This window comes from Esox lucius, chromosome 12, assembly GCF_011004845.1.
Source record: "Esox lucius isolate fEsoLuc1 chromosome 12, fEsoLuc1.pri, whole genome shotgun sequence".
Taxonomy (NCBI): Eukaryota; Metazoa; Chordata; class Actinopteri; order Esociformes; family Esocidae; genus Esox; species Esox lucius.
The window spans coordinates 16,363,059-16,379,518 of NC_047580.1; the positions used below are offsets into that span (position 1 = coordinate 16,363,059).

Genomic DNA, 16,460 nt, shown 5'->3' on the forward strand with positions numbered 1-16,460 from the left:
TGCTATGAATGCAAAGACCGTTGGCTTCACAAGGCGCAACGTTGACGACACCCAATCGAACTATATCAAATTTCCAGTCACAAATTAATCTGTGGTTACCTGTAGCATGTTGCAACTTGACATCACTCGGGACTTGACATTTGAAATGCCTTGTAGCCTGAGTTAGTGTGATGCAGACCTGCCTTCTGGAATCAATGGGCCAGTAAGCAGGACAGTGGCCTGTAGTTGGGAGCAGTGTGCGTGTTTGAGTAGGAAGGCTGGAGGGGGAGCGGCTATAAAAACCCATACACGGGGACACAGGCACAGGGATTTATTTCACACAAACACACAGCTTGTGTTTACGCCTGCTCACTGCAAAAGCACTAGCTTATGAGAGAGATACTGTATATGTCAGGCAGGGAGTTGTATGTGTGTGTGTGTGTGTGTGTGTGTGTGTGTGCATGTGGGGATATTTCAAAGAGGGTAGAGGTGTCTGTGGGAATGGGAAACAGACAGTTCGTTTCAGTTTGAGTGGGGTGGTCTGTGTCTGTGGGCTTCTCTATCAGTGTGACTGTGTAGCATTTCTCTTAGTCTACAATGGGTGCCGTGCACATACAAATGCAAAGTCATTATCCCTGCGGATGAAAATAAATACATTGTATCTGTAAGTGCATTAGGAGGGCCTGTATGTGTATGTGAGTGCGTGAACCTGAGGCCAGCCCAGGAAGTGACTCCACCCAGCAATGTACAGAATTTTGCCATAGCACCTTCTGGAGGATGTGGGGAGGCCTCTGCAAGCTGCCTGTGTAATGGAAGGAGGAGAGCAAAGCTGGTAAGATTCACAACAGCCCATAGCCTCTCCATCTTCTTCCTCTCAAAAGACTCCATTGTTCCCAGTGTGGAGGAAGAGAGCAGAGCTAAAGGGGGTTGTGACCAGTGGACTGGGGCAGTCAGGGCAGTAGGCTTTGGGCCGCTGCCTAAAACCACATGGAGGAGAGCGCAAGACACAGGCCAGCTCTGTGTGCCTCACAACTTACTGTTGGAGCGCTTACACCAGGTTAACGGCACTATATGAAAAACTCCACAACACAACATAAAAAAACATACCGGTCAGAAAATCACTGCGGGCTTAGAGGGCCAACAGACTCAACGGTTTCAGTCTGAACACCGACCACCCCCCAGCACCTGACTATACCAATCTGCATTTGCCACCAACTTAGTTAGGTAGCGGTGTGTGCTCTGTTACTCTACTGTGAAACTGTATTGGGTGAAATACATTGTTATGAGTTATCACCATCAGTTTGACTTGTTGAGATTCTTATTTTGGAATTAGTTGACTGAAAGTGATGAGGAATGGCTAAAACACAATAGATCAATACAATTCTCCCAAAATGTTTCTGTTTTCAGTAAGTCGCAAGCCAGTGTATATGTGTGGAGTGTTTTCATTTTTTTTATTGAAACATTATTAACAAAACACTGCAATTAAATAAAAGGATTCAAACAAATCCGACAGTGAAATTAAAGACATAGAGTTGATAACAAAGCACAAGCTGAATTTTTTTGTTGCAAATGTTTGCGGTGTCTAAAGCGAATTCATTAAATTATAACCATCACTCATTCAGTGCACTTAATAACTGAGTTGTTAAAGCAAGCAGAGCTAAGCTGAAATAAAATTATTTTTACACCCAATAATGACCACTTACGATTATAAAGAAAATATGGACATTGCTGTCAAAACTGTGCACCTAAAACTAATTACAACCAAAAAGTCAAAACATCCTGTGCATGCATTCATTTGGGGGGGGGGGGGCTGTGTTTCTTTTTGTGGTACACTTCATCCAGTTACACTAAGGTGGAAACTTTGTAAAGGACAATGATAGCAGAATTTGAGCTAGTGACCACCTTACAACTTATAGTTGTCTTATTGGAATGGGTGGCAGATAAAGTACAGTAAATGTAAATTAATGCGCTTCAAAAGTAAAATCTCCAAACTATCTAGGGAATACCAGAGACAGTGGCACAAACCCCTTTGCTAAATTTCACAGATACGTATTAGGTTTTTATGTCAGTGTTAAAGCTGGTAGAATGTCACGTTACACTTGCAAATGAGGTATATTTTCATTAGCCTCTCGTTAGCCTTCAGAACATGAACACAATTCTGCTAAAACTGCCTCAGTTACTGTGGTTCTTGAACATTTTGGTTGTGAAGTATTGGTAATAGGTGTTAAGGTGAGGAAATACTATGAGGTTGGTTTTACAGTTAGGTCCATTGACAACAATATCCCAAGGCTGCCTTGCAATGTACCATAGAATGATTTCCATTATGAGCAAATGCAACACATGATAAAGTAATAACTGAAGCCAGTTTGCATGGTATATACACCTTATTGAATTCACCTTTTTTTGTTTTTTATATATATTTCCACTCTTATTGTTATTTTTTTGTTTTTTTTGTGATCTTTTTTTGGTTTGTTTTATTTGTCATCAACCTAAAATGCAAATCTGAGTTAATTTACACACCTCTGCATAAGAGAGCAAATGAGAAAATCCCTTACATCCTTTCTTTTAATGAAAGCATACGAAAGACCCTACAATTCACTGTGACATCCTGTGCGTCGCATCTTTCTCCATTTGGTTGTTGGTGTGGGGGGGTTGCTGTGTGGTTTCGCAGGATCGTTGATATCAATGGCTCTGTCCGGGTTTTGGGGAGAAATGGGGAGGTTGTCAAACATCCTCACCCACACACCTCCCTCTCCTCTTGGCAACAGTCCAAGATCCTGGTTATGGTAGAGGGCTGGTAGCATGCTTGTTTAATAACAGGAAATAGCATAGTTCAGTAGTTCAGAATTGACAGAACTTTTTGAAGAATTCCTGTCTTGCAGCTTTTCTCCTCAAGGGCTGATGTAGGATAAAGAGAGAAAGAGGGATTAAGACACACAGGCAAAAAAATCAAAAAAAAATTATTTCTAATTTAAAAGACAACAATGCATTTAAAGAACATTTTATTGGACGGAATAATCTTTCAGAAAATATAATTAATCGTAATTATAGGGAATCTAAAATGATAACGCTGATTAGAACTGAATTAAACCAAATGTCACACATACTTTATTCGTAAGGGCCTTATCTCAGTTATAGACAATGTAAATTCAAACTGGGCCATAAATGGTCTTAAAAAAACAGAAATAGACTTGAAATGTAATGTCATCTGTGAATCTACGAAATTGAGTTTTGCTCACAGTTTAAGTGAAGTTAGCTCATTAAAAAACAAACACTTTTTTGACAATGGGCCAATGATAAGAACATACATATTTTGTTGTTAAGTTAAAACATTTAAGATGTTTTGATTGATTAAAAATAATCAATCAAAACAGATGTTGGAAAGATGGAATGCCCATCGGCTCATAGGCCCATGATTGTATGTTTCAGAGAGGACTAGCAACCAACAGCCTGCCGATTTGCATCTCAGATGGGACCCTATTTCCCTCTCTAGTGCACTACTTTGACATAAGTCCTATTGGCCATGGACAAAAACAGTCCCCTATATAAAGTCAATAGGGTTCCATTTGGGACACGGAGACATGGAGAAGCAGGGGGTCAAGATTATTAACGTGGAAATAATCAAGGATAGAATTACGGAAACCAAAATGCTCTGTTTTTTTGTCCGCCATTTTCTTAGAGGAAGCAGCAGCAGCCCTACGGTATAGAAATGTTCTCCATTAGCAGGAAACAACCATATCCCCAAACAGTGTTATCAGAGTATGGGGTGTGGTGAGGAGTATTAACTCCCTGTTCTTCCCATTTGAATTTGAATTTTAAGTCAACCAATAACATTTCTTACATTCAGAGTTATGGCAGAAAAATGTAGGTTGTGTTTAATCTAATAACGCACATTCTTCGTAACACCCATTTCACCATAGTAGTATGCTTTTGGATATTAGTATTGTGCATGGTTTTTAACTAGCTTCATGCCTCGGCAGTAACTTTAGTCCTCAGTTAAGATCACAACAAGGTAGACATGACACATGAAGAGTGTGTATGCGGTTCTTATACATGTGTATTGATAGAAATAGAATGACTCATTCCAGTTCAATGTGTGTATCCCTTGATGGCACTTACGAGTATTTGCCCATTCTTCTCACCACAACGATCACCACGGCAATAACGATAATCACTGCCACCAATGCACCAATCACAATACCAGCCACTTGTCCAGAGCCAATGCCCTCTGTGGAGGAACCATAAAAACAGAGTTAATCCACCAGACTGACCTCTGTAAACATACAACAACCTGGAGAATGAACAAGAAGGAAATTAAAAAGAGGTGGTAAAGCTAGATAGAAAGACAATGCGACAATCAAAAAACTAATATTTTAACTCCAGGTTTATTTTATTTTGATGACATTCCTATATCCATTTGGAGAGCTTAGCACCAAATGTATGTTTTCCTTTTTAAAAGACTACCTCAAAATTTGCCATAGTGTATGATGTCATATTCCTGAAGGAGGATAAGCTGGTCAATCAGCAGTTTAGATAATTATGAGCTGGCCAATCAGTAATCTAGACAATAATGTACTGGCCAATCAGGAGACTAGACAAGGAAGGATGCGCTGGCCATTTTATATGACTAGTATATAACTACATCATTCTGTTTTTGGGGTTCACCATTACAACATGGAAATACTGCCTTTTTAAGAATAAAAACTATTATGCTTGTATTTCCTTGAATTCTGGAAAAAAATGACAGTTCACTTTAAGAGAACAAATTCCACTTTGAGCTCTATATATCCTGGGTATGTATTTGATTCTAAGTAAGCAGGCTGTAGCATTGGGTCATAGGATATTGGCATTTTAATAAGTCCCCTAACCTGGATCCCCTATCCTTACCCTCTGGCTCTTCTACCTCCACCTCCTCCTCGTGTTTGATCTCTACCGTGGGTTCCTTCACAATGTCAGGGATCTTTGTTGTGGGCATCTCCTGCTCTGTGTTGTCGGTAGGAGCAACGGGGGCTTCACTCGTCATGGCAATAGCTTCAGTAGCTTCAGGGGCTGGTTCTGTGGCAGTTTTTGGGGCAACTTCTGTGTCAGCTTCTGTGGTGGGAGCGATTTCCGTCATGACCTCATCAACTGCAGTTATAGTTTCAGCTTGCGGCGCACCTGTGATGGTGGCACCTTGTCCGAGGGCGTCAGTGGCATCTGTCACATGCTCTGGGCCTGTTGGTGACACCAGTGTGCCTAAGGGGCAGCAATGAGGGGTTACAGACTGGTAGAGGTAAATAAACAACATTAAGGTCAAACTTGAAATAAATCACTGTTTGAATGTGATTTCAATATCCTAAACAAAAGCTTTTTGGAGTCTGATTCAACAATTGGTTTCCCTATCATACGAAAAGTAGTACTAAAACTGTTGGAAAGTCCCTCATTGCGTCGTCATAGAAGAGAGACTAAACAATGTAAATGTTAACATTCTTCTTCAACTATCGTGTTCCCAGCGATTTTCTCTCCCAGCCCCCAAGGTTTTACTCATCAGTGTTAGTGAGAACACAGTTGCCACACCCCGACCGAACAAACGTTAGTCTTCTTGCTCCTCCCCAGTCCCACTCACTCGCTCCTCACACACCACATCCTCTGTCCCATTTACTGTTCATGGAGTCGCCGTCATAACAGGCCCTGGAGGGCAGGGCAAAATGTCTGCAGATGTGGACATACCATTAAAATGCAGTCACAAAGTGGAGGAAGACAATAATTAATGGAGACTTGGGGTAAAGCAACACAAATGGATTCTTAACAGTTGTCGTCAATTTGCTTGAGAAAATTACATCTTTATTATGAAGATGTGCTGGAATTTTGTTGTTTGGGATTTTACCACACAGGCAAAAGACCTAGACATAGCTCATTCTAAGATAATCTGTTATCTGGGCAGTATTGGATAGGAAGCTCTTTTAGCTGAAGGGATGTCAATGCTTGAAGGGAAAACGAAATGTACCATACTCAGTACTGTAACTGTGTAAAACCCTCCTGTATTAAGAATAGCCTCCTTGATCAAAAGGTTGGACCACAAAGTATAAGCTGAATGAAACCTTACTGTCGCGCTCTGCAACCCAAATCTCATCTATGCCTGTTGGAAATATTCCCCTCCAGACCACAACTGAAAGCTTTGCTTGGACAGCATTGCTTGGAATTAAGAAGTGGAAGTATTTTTTAGTGAAGGACTAAAATTATGGTTAACTTGCAAGGCAACATGCAGTACTGTAATCTCTCCGTTTGCCTGAAAGTATTCTTTTTCCTTTCAAATCCACAGCTCTGAACTCCAGAAATAACAGAAGTTGAGCTAACTATCTAAACTTAGAACCTGACATCATTTCTTCATCCTTTCCCAAAATTGTTTCAAAACAGTTTCTTGATAGAGACTGCTTTACAAGTTTAAAAATAACATAAAATAGTTATTTCTACTTTTATCTAACTGTTTTACATACACTGTCCTCCATAAGTAGTGGGACAGTGTATGCTGTACACTCAAGGCATATTAAATATGATGTTAGGAAAAAGTACAGAATGTCACCATTTATTTCTATCTGTTTCAACATGGTTTACCAACTAAGAATTACAGCACATTCAGTGTCCCCTAAATAGAATCGGGGGAAAAATGTTGTTGGAAAGCATATAAAAACATCTCACAATGGCACCGAAAACGTTTTACTATCACCAGCAGCAGCACCCTAAAATAGAGTGAGTCTCCATTCTCTCTCTCCCTAACTCACTGCCCCACCTTGCCACTCCCTCAATGTCTTTATCTCTCTTCCTCAGTACCTCTCCTTCTCTCTCTCCTACCCGCCCTATCTCACACTGCAGATTACGTTGTTCCTGATAACAGGTTTTGGATCGTAGCTCTGCAAGTTGAAGAAGTAAGCAGAAACTACGGGAACTATGGCTACGCAACTAGTTTAGAGGGGAAAACCCAGCGGCAGCCCCTTCCTTTTTTCCTCGCCCTGTTACTCAGCCCAGTCTGTCTGTGGTTTAAGGTCCTATGATAGCCTGACATCAGAGCAGATGTGTGTGTGTATCATCGGCTCCCTAAGCCAGCAGTGGACATTACCCGGATAATGCTGCCTTACAATTTCTCTCAAATAAGCTCCGTGGGGAGGAAGGCGACTATAAAAGACAAGCAGGCAGGCAAAGAGTGACACTGAAAAGTGAGAGAGTGAGAACACAGCAAAAGGCTAGGCCAGGCGATGGGGTCCGTATGGGGTGGGGACCTGCCTGTCACACAGTAACGGCATGATGAGAGAGGAGGGGAGAGGGAAAGGGAGAGAGAAAGATTGAAAGAGCCAAGGAGCAGGACACATCCATCACAATCTGCTGCCACTGGGGCTCCCCTGGTGTGTTCGTGTAGAGGGAAGATATGCCCGTGCTGAGTTGTGCATAGACAGGAAGGGCATTCTGAAGAGGTGTGAGGGAGTGTGTGTCTCCAGTGCAGCCCCCAAGCCCAGGAATGTTGTTCATTTTGCTGGTGAGAGAGATATTCACCCACCCCGTCTTATCACGGCATTGCACATTACTAGCCTCCCAGGCCAACTGTAGGAGTTGATCATAAACACAATACGCCAGCTGCTCCCCTTTGCCTCTGACTGGGGATCCTATTTAAGTTGCCTTGTCGTCCCCTTGGTTGTCAGTCATTGTTCAGAGTAAGAGTGTTGTTTTGCTGCGCTCCAGTTTGCGGTTGTACTCGCGTTTTGATGTTTTCAGTTAAGTTTGGCATGAGAAACATTAAAAGGATGTTTACTAGCTCTGCACCTCGTGTCTGGCCTACACTCAGCCGGACACGAGATCACACTGCCAGGGTGTGATCTCAGGGCATTGGGGAAGGTGCGCTCAAAATATGATATCCCTAATGTTAATTATGTAAAACATTTTCATTGAAGTGGGGAAAATATACATTCACTGCTTCAAATAAGATATATTGTTCAAAACAAGTATTCCTATTCCCTACTCCTCTGCCAGCTGCAGCTCTGGGTGTTGGGCAGGGTGCTCAGCGCTTGGCTTGCACAGCTACTACTTGCTAGGAAAGGGTACAATGGTAGCAGACTAATTTTATGACCACTACAAGGACAAGGGACTTCGTAAACCAGATTCGTACATCAAAGGGCAAAGAGAACCAGGATTACAAAATATTGAAAACTTCTCACCCAGGAGTGTTAAGGGGACTTGTGGTCCCCTTGTTTGTGGCATCTGGACAATGCAATGAAAGACCACTGAGACACTGCAACAGTGTTCACAGAACAAGATCCTGGACTGTACGTTCACAGCAGTTCTAATAACTCCATTTCTGTTTGGAGTTTAAAGATGTTGCAGCATATTTATGTGAGTGCAGGGGTGTAAAAAGTACAAAGTAGAAGTACTCGGCTGTGTTCACCAGTTTTGGGAAGTTCCTAAAGAAGGGTTAAATGACCATGTAAACAGAGTTCATAACTCATCAGTGTCCTTAATTGATAATTTACACTCTTCCTTTTTATTTAATTGATCACTAGTTAGTTTTGAACTCCCTTTACCTGGTTATTTAGATCTTAATTAGATACTTCCCAAAAGTGGTGAACACAGTCGAGTACTTTTACTTTGTACTTTTTACACCTCTGTGTGAGTGACAGGTGTTTCGGTAAAATGTAAACAATTCTGCCCCCACATGGCACCGCCCCCACTACTAAGCCAATCAGGAGCCGCCACTGAATGGCATTAGACTTCAATGTAGCTATATTTCCTGTGAGCAACATATAGGGAAAATATCACCAATGTATACCTCGAGGTGACCAGAATATTGAGTCAACGCAACAAACACAGCACAACATTTATTGAGGAAGGGCAGAAGAACGTTAGGTTAACAATTGCTCCTCTGGACAATACAGTAAAAGGAACTGGGATGACTTAAAAGGAGTCCAGACATACAGCTCTGGAAAAAATTAAGAGACCACAGTACCTTTTTCTTTCCTTTCCAAAAAAGTTGAAAAGGTAAGTTTTGAGTGAGGAATAGAATCGTTAAATTTTGCAGTGGTCTCTTAATTTTAACCCTTCTGTTCCTCACTCAAAACCTTCCTTTTCAACTTTTTTGGAAAGGAAAGAAAAAGGTGCAGTGGTCTCTTAATGTTTTACGGAGCTGTATTTAATAATAGGACCCACTGCACACATTCCTATACAGCCATGTGTTTTTTGCTTCTTTTTTTCGGCTCCTTATCTGGCCATGGGGCAGGTGCCAGAGACGTGAGACATGGATGTTCATGCTGACACGCCCTTGATTCGGCCATGTCGTGGGAATGCCCCTGTAGTGTAATAGGCTGAAGTAGCTAATAGGCTGACCTACGACTCCATTTCGCACTACAGGCATCTGCCTTGGCTGACTCATATCAATTTTCCATTAAATCAGTCAATGTCAAAGTCAGAAATACTTCTGTAGAGCTACAAACAAGTAAATAATCCAAAGGAGTTTAGAGGATAAAGTCACGTTTGCGGTTTTTGGTTATAACTTTCACAGCCGGCACAACATAGGAATTAGTGTGTCGCCCACGTCTTTTTGGGAGCAAACATATGGTACAGTATAAGCTAATAAACAGTAGTTCATTCAGTAGTCACAGGTACACGGCATACAAACACACATTTTGGAATCTATCTAAAGATAAGTACCATTGTTGTAAAAAAAATGCCAGACGTTCATAAAGTATGGGGTAATTACTCCCAAAACATTCAAAAAAATGTATCAAGGAAAATATTTTGAGTTTTTTCTCAGATAAATATCAAATAAACTTTCTAAATAGCTTAAAAAATGCCACCTCATTACGTACAGTAAGTAATGGTTTCCCCAGTACATTTTGCAGTCCATGTCTCATATTTGGTATGACTGCAGACGTGACTTACTTTACAAGCAAGCATAATCAGAAGGCATTGACTTCTGTAACCAGATGTACTGGAGTGATTATTTCTTTTAAAGGCTCAGACAAAACTAATTATGATCTGGGAGGGACTTTGGTGAGGAATGCATAAGGAGTCAACTAGATAGAAACAATCAACAGGCTCTGTTTAGAGTACACACACATTCTACACAAAATGTATGATATGCTGTCTTGTTAACCAGGGTGTGGAACAGTGAGGAGCAGCTTCCAAACAGGCCATTGTAGAAAGAGCTGGGTCTGGTCAGTAAAGGTTGATGTTTAAAAATAAACCCTCAACGTCCACCCATCCCAGGGATTGACGAATCAAGCGGGAGTAGGGTGAATAGAGAGGGGCCGGCTGGAGTGGGGTGTAAGTGGGGGGGCAATAAAGCTTGATACCCTGCCAAAGATGGGTAAATGTGGAGGGGCGGTAGACCCTGGCTGTCTAACGACATGCGGTGGGGTGGGGCAGCGGCCCCCAGTGTTAAGCCGTCTCGTAGCAGGGGGTTCTCTCTAACGTCCCATCCTCTCTTATTTATGGAGCTACCCACTATTTATACCCATAAGCAAACCAGCCCTGCCTCCCTGCATTTTGTCTCTGCCCCCTCCTCTCCCCATTTCTCCGTGTGGGAAAAGGCTTTCCTACTCAGGATAGCGAAGAAGAGGGAAGGGATAACCTTTCAGTAGATGAGACCGAGCAAATGTTCAGGAGCCTACCAAAGGATAGTCCTTTTTCTTCTTGCTGGCAGCAATTCATTTCTTTAGATTCAATTCAACCTTTATATAATAAGCTTAAGTGTCATTCAAAATCTAAATAGATTTTTCAAGAAGAGACAAAATATCTGCACTTAAAACAATAATGAACAAATTGAACTACAGCTGAAGAAAACTTGATTCATACATACAGTGTGGGATACAAAACCTGATCAATCCCACAATCCCGTAAATGTAGCACCTTCTGTGGCTCAATCCAGGTACAGGGCAGAGTACTACTGGAAATGTTTTCACTTTGTCTAGTAGAGGCATGAAGCATTAACAAAGTACTACATTTCTGCAAGTGATATTCATCATTATTCTGCTGGACGATATGTGAACAAAGGTAAAATCAGAGGTGTCTTTCTGTGGCCTGATCTCCATTGATCTAGGTAAGGCCAAAACAGTCTGATATAATGAGGACAGTGATGGCAGATAATTTTCTAGCTTGTTCCAATCCTCAGCCACATGGTAAGGTGTACCACAGGGGTATGCATGTCTGAGGTGTTACTGTATCAAATACAGGCAAGAAGGTAGTCAATTTAAACCCAGGTTTACAACTAAGACATTCATCCACCAACAATATCCTCTCTGTTTTTTTATCCTACATAGTGATGATACATGGAGTCTGTAGTCACATCCTACACTTTTTATCAGTCAACTTTGTCTTGTAACTTCAGATAGGAAAGCTGAGCCCGGACAATAGTAAAGGCACACTGCAGTTCTTCACAGGACTACACACCAATAAAGTGCTACACAGCAATAAATGTCATCAGGATCAAAGTTAAAACTAGCATTTGACCCATTTTATAGCGACAGTATTAAAACAACCTTAAACAACAGTAGTCCTAGAACACTACCGTTATGGACAGTTAGCTTCTCAGAGTACTACAATCACAATGAACAGACACATGGAGTTCAATCATGGAGTTCAATCATCTTATTAGATAATGACACTACCCTTTAAAGGTTTGGGGTCACTTACAAATATCCTTGTTTTCCATGAAAACATACATTAAATGAGTTTGAATAGGAACTATAGCCAAATTAATAGGAAATATAGTCACTGACAATGTTAGAATTAATGATTTTGGATTTAAATAATAAATGAAACCTTTGCTTTCGTCAATTATTATTCTTTCGTCAAAGAACAATAACTGAAACTTTGCTGCCATTACAGCCTTGCAGGAAAAAAAATATTTGATCCTTTGCTGATTTTGTAGGTTTGCACACTGACAAAGAAATTGTCAGTCTATAATTTTAATGGTAGGTTTATTTGAACAGGGACAGACAGAATAACAACAAAAAAATCCAGAAAAACGCATTGTATAAATTGATTTTCACTTTAATTAGTGAAATAAGTATTTGATCCCTTCTCAATCAGAAAGATTTCTGGCTCCAATGTGTCTTTTATACAGGTAACGAGCTGAGATTAGGAGCACACACTTAAAGGGAGTGCTCCTAATCTCAGTTTGTTACCTGTATAAATGACACCTGTCCACAGAAGCAATCAATCAGATTCCAAACTCTCCACCATGGCCAAGACCAAAGTGCTGTCCAAGGATGTCAGGGACAAGATTGTAGACCTACACAAGGCTGGAATGGGCTACAAGACCATTGCCAAGCAGCTTGGTGAGAAGGTGACAACAGTTGGTGTGATTATTCGCAAATGGAAGAAACACAAAAGAACTGTCAATCTCCCTCGGTCTGGGGATCCATGCAAGATCTCACCTCGTGGAGTTGCAGTGATCATGAGAACGGTGTGGAATCCGCCCAGAACTTACACAGAGGATCTTGTCAATGATTTCAAGGCAGCTGGGACCATAGCCACCAAGAAAACTATTGGTAACACACTACACCGTGAAGGACTGAAATCCTGCAGCGCCCCAAGGTCCTCATGCTCAAGAAAGCACAGGTGCAGGCCCGTCTGAAGTTTGCCAATGAACATCTGAATGATTCAGAGGAGAACAAAATCGAGTTCTTTGGCATCAACTCTCCTCTCCTTGTTTGGAGGAGGAATGCGGCCTATGACCCCAAGAACACCATCCCCACCGTCAAACATCGAGGTGGAAACATTATGCTTTGAGGGTGTTTTCAGGACAAATTCACCACATCAAAGGGACGATGGACGGGGCCATGTACCATCAAATCTTGGGTGAGAACCTCCTTCCCTCAGCCAGGGCACTGAAAATGGGTTGTGGATGGATATTCCAGCATGACAATTACCCAAAACACATGGCCAAGGCAACAAAGGAGTGGCTCAAGAAGAAGCACATTAAGGTCCTGAAGTGGCCTAGCCAGTCTCCAGACCTTAATCCCATAAAAAATCTGTGGAGGGAGCTGAAGGTTCGAGTTGCCAAACGTCAGCCTCGAAACCTTAATGATTTGGAGAAGATCTGCAAAATGAAGTGGGACAAAATCCCTCCTGAGATGTGTGCAAGCCTGGTGGCCAACTAAAAGAAAAGTCTGACCTCTGTGATTGCCAACAAGGGTTTTGCCACCAAGTACTAAGTGATGTTTTGCAAAGGGCTCAAATACTTAATTCACTCATTAAAATGCAAATCAATTTATAACATTTTTGACATCCGTTTTTCTCTCACTGTTCAAATAAGCCTACCATTAAAATTATAGACTGATAATTTCTTTGTCAGTGGGCAAATGTACAAAATCAGCAGGGGATCAAATAATTCTTTCCCTCACTGTATGGCCAACTAGTTGTCAGTTTGTTGAGGTAATCTGAACAGATTTCACCCCATGCTTTCTGAAGAACCTCCCACAAGTTGATTTGGCTTGATGGGCACTTATTACATACCATACCGTCAAGCTGCTCCCACAACAGCTCAATAGGGTTGAGATCCGGTGACTGTGCTGGCCACTCCATTATAGACAGAATACTAGCTGACTGCTACTTCCATAAATAGTTCTTGCATAGTTGGGAGCTGTGCTTTGGGTCATTGTCCTGTTCTAGGAGGAAATTGGTTCCAATCAAGCGTTGCCCACAGGGTATGGCATTGCAAAATGGAGTGACAGCCTTTCTTCTTCAAGATCCCTTTTACCCTGTACACATTTTGCACTTTAGCACCACTAAAGCACCCTGCTTGGCAGATGGCGTCAAGCACTCCTCCAGCATATTTTAATTTGGTGTGTGTACGTCAAATGTTCTTCTTTGTGATTTGAACACCTCAAACTTAAATTGATTTGTCCATAACACTTTTTTCCAGTCTTGCCCTGACAATTTGCACTGTTCTATGAAGGGAGTAGTACACCGAGTTGTACGTCAGTTTCTTGTCAATTTCTTGCATGGAATACTGTTCATTTCGCTGAACAAGAACAGACTGATGAGTTTCAGAAGAAAGTTATTGGTTTCTGGCCAATTTGATACTGTGATCGAACCTACAATTGCTGATGCTCCAGATAGTCAACTAGTCTAAAGAAGGACAAAGCTGTGCTAACATAATTGCAAAAGGATTTTGTAATGATCAAATTGCCTTCTAAAATGATGAACTTGGATAAGCAAACACAACATACAATTGGATTGATGGTTATACAGGAGTGATGGTAGCTGATAATGGGCCTCTGTACGCCTATGTAGATATTCCACTAAAAAATCAGTTTACAGCTTCAATAGTCATTTACAACATTAACAATGTGTACACTGTATTTCTGATTAACTGGATCTTATATTAATGCACAGAAATTTGCCTTTTCTTTCAAAACTAAGGACATTACTAAGTGACCCCAAACTTTTGATCAGTAATGTATGATGACCAGCTTTTACAGTATGTCATGATCAATAGCATCAAAAACCTTTGAAAGATTCATAAAAAAACTAGGCACTGCAGTTTCTTGTTCATGGCATCAATTATATCAACTTCTGTTGCTTCAGTAAAAGTGCATGACTATTATCTAAAACATGTTTGGAACTTTCACAACATTTCACTTACACTTAAAGTGTTCAGTTGATTGGATACAAGGATTACCAAGATTTTGATTTAACCAGTAGCTTAGAAACAGTCCTCTAGTTATATATATAAATACATATAAGAACTTGTGAATGAGGCACAAGACCTCGCACCATTACATCACATTCCCTCTTGTGTCTCCAAATCCAACTTTCCCTCCTCACAGAGGCTTGGGGAAGGTTAGAATCAACACAGACTATCTACCCAGACGACCCTCTTCATTACATTAACACATTCAGCCAAAGCTGGGATGAAAAGTATTTTTCCATCCAGGAAAAGCCAAAGCATTTCATTGCTAAATAACACACAGAACTTGTGTCTCAAGGAGAATCTGGCAGAGAATACAACAAGGCGATACCACATCCAAAATTCTTATAAAAACAAAACCCTGAAAAAATAAAGGGACGTGTGTACGCTTCACCTCGAGGATGAAATGTTAGAACTACGGACAAAGAGCTAAGCACAGCCCTAAGAGTTGAATTTAGGACGCAGCAGGATACAAGCCAGACAAACAGAGGTGTGTGTGTGGTGTGTGTGAGAGCCCAACAGAGTGGCGAGACAGAGAGCACACAGTGTGCTAGAGGGGCTACAGCCCTCAGTGTTGGCTTACTTGCGCGTGCGATGGCACAGAAGGGGCCGGCCAGGGCCAGCAGGAACAGCAGCTGAACGTTCACCATGGTGACAGGTAGTCTTCTCCTCTGGTCAACGGTGTACACAGACCCCCAGGGCAAAGAGCAACACTAGGCTTCCTCTCTCAATCGCGCGCAGAAACAGCCACACCGGCAACTCCAAGAATGTAGCAAAAAAGGAATAATTGTCAAAAAGTCCCAGGTAATTTCTGCAGTCGTGGATAGAGACTTGGACCCTCACCTGGGGCACTCGGTAAAAGCTTCAGAGGCTGAGGTAGAAACGCATGGAAAACTCAAATGATATGGACAGAGTAGAAAATAAGACAGAGGTCTGGCCGGCTGCTTGGTAAAATGGGGAGAGACCGGTATAGGGCAAGGAAGAGTGTGTGTTGGGAGTGGAGGAGGGGTGCTGGTACTGGTGGGGGGTGTGAGGGAAAGGGGGGCCAGGCAGTTTAAGGTGGTCTCTGCCCTCCCTGGTCCTGCCTCTTTACTTGAACAGGCCAGTCCTGAGTGAGCCCCACAGTTCATGTGGTCCACCCTTCTCCAGTCCAGTGTGAGCTGGCTGCCCGTCCTGTAGACAAAGGCACACAGAAATATAGAAATAAGAGAACAGCGATTAAATCAAAATTACATTCAGCTATTGGCGAGATATCCCTAAACAGATTTTTTAAAGATGATGTATGTGTTCCTATTAGAAGCTTTTACGGACAGATAAAGTGGAGTAAAATATATTAAAGATGGAGTAAAGACTCTAACCAATGCAGCAGTGGTAGATATGAACCGGATGGAGCAGATTGCTGATCAGCCCTAGACCAAACAGTTCCGATAAATTTGACTGAAAGGACTAACCATTAGTGAAATCAGAAACATATTACATGCATTATTACGCTGTTTTAATAGACATTTCTTAAGGCTTGACTAAATGGTTTAGGATAACATACATACAATATGTTGTTGACAGAGTTGCCTTTGTTTTGTTTCGGCCTGTTTTCAAAAGAGCAATAAAGGCAGTTGAAACATTTTGTCACTAACATGTTCTCCAAAGAGCCTAGCTTAGAACACAGTGACATCTATTGGACAAAACCAGTATGGAGGGCTGAGAGAGCTAAAGCATGCATTTACAGTATGTACTTGTAGCACCCAAGTACCTTGGGTAGTAAATGTAAATAATGTTAATCAATTACAGTATCTCATAAAAGTGAGTACACCCCTCACATTTT

General features: G+C 41.5%; 2 protein-coding genes across 2 annotated transcripts in view; both read right to left on the bottom strand.

The window, feature by feature from the left end:
- Nucleotides 1-1,411: 1,411 nt before the first annotated feature.
- On the bottom strand, nt 1,412-15,587 carry si:ch211-156j16.1 (uncharacterized protein LOC564557 homolog). Its single transcript, XM_010875569.3, has 4 exons — nt 15,222-15,587; nt 4,867-5,214; nt 4,099-4,207; nt 1,412-2,877 (listed from the first exon to the last, which is right to left on the bottom strand). Exons 1-4 carry the CDS (start codon nt 15,286-15,288, stop codon nt 2,871-2,873), a joined length of 531 nt encoding a protein of 176 aa, XP_010873871.2. The 5' UTR covers nt 15,289-15,587; the 3' UTR covers nt 1,412-2,870.
- A 138-nt stretch (nt 15,588-15,725) lies between these two features.
- The window catches only part of LOC105013785 (forkhead box protein J3-like), a 38,959-nt gene continuing 38,224 nt past the window's right edge, over nt 15,726-16,460 (bottom strand). Inside the window, exon 13 of the mRNA XM_020051942.2 lies at nt 15,726-15,811. Within this exon, the coding sequence (XP_019907501.2) occupies nt 15,765-15,811 (47 nt within the window). The 3' untranslated portion in view covers nt 15,726-15,764. The remainder of the gene's footprint in view (nt 15,812-16,460) is intronic.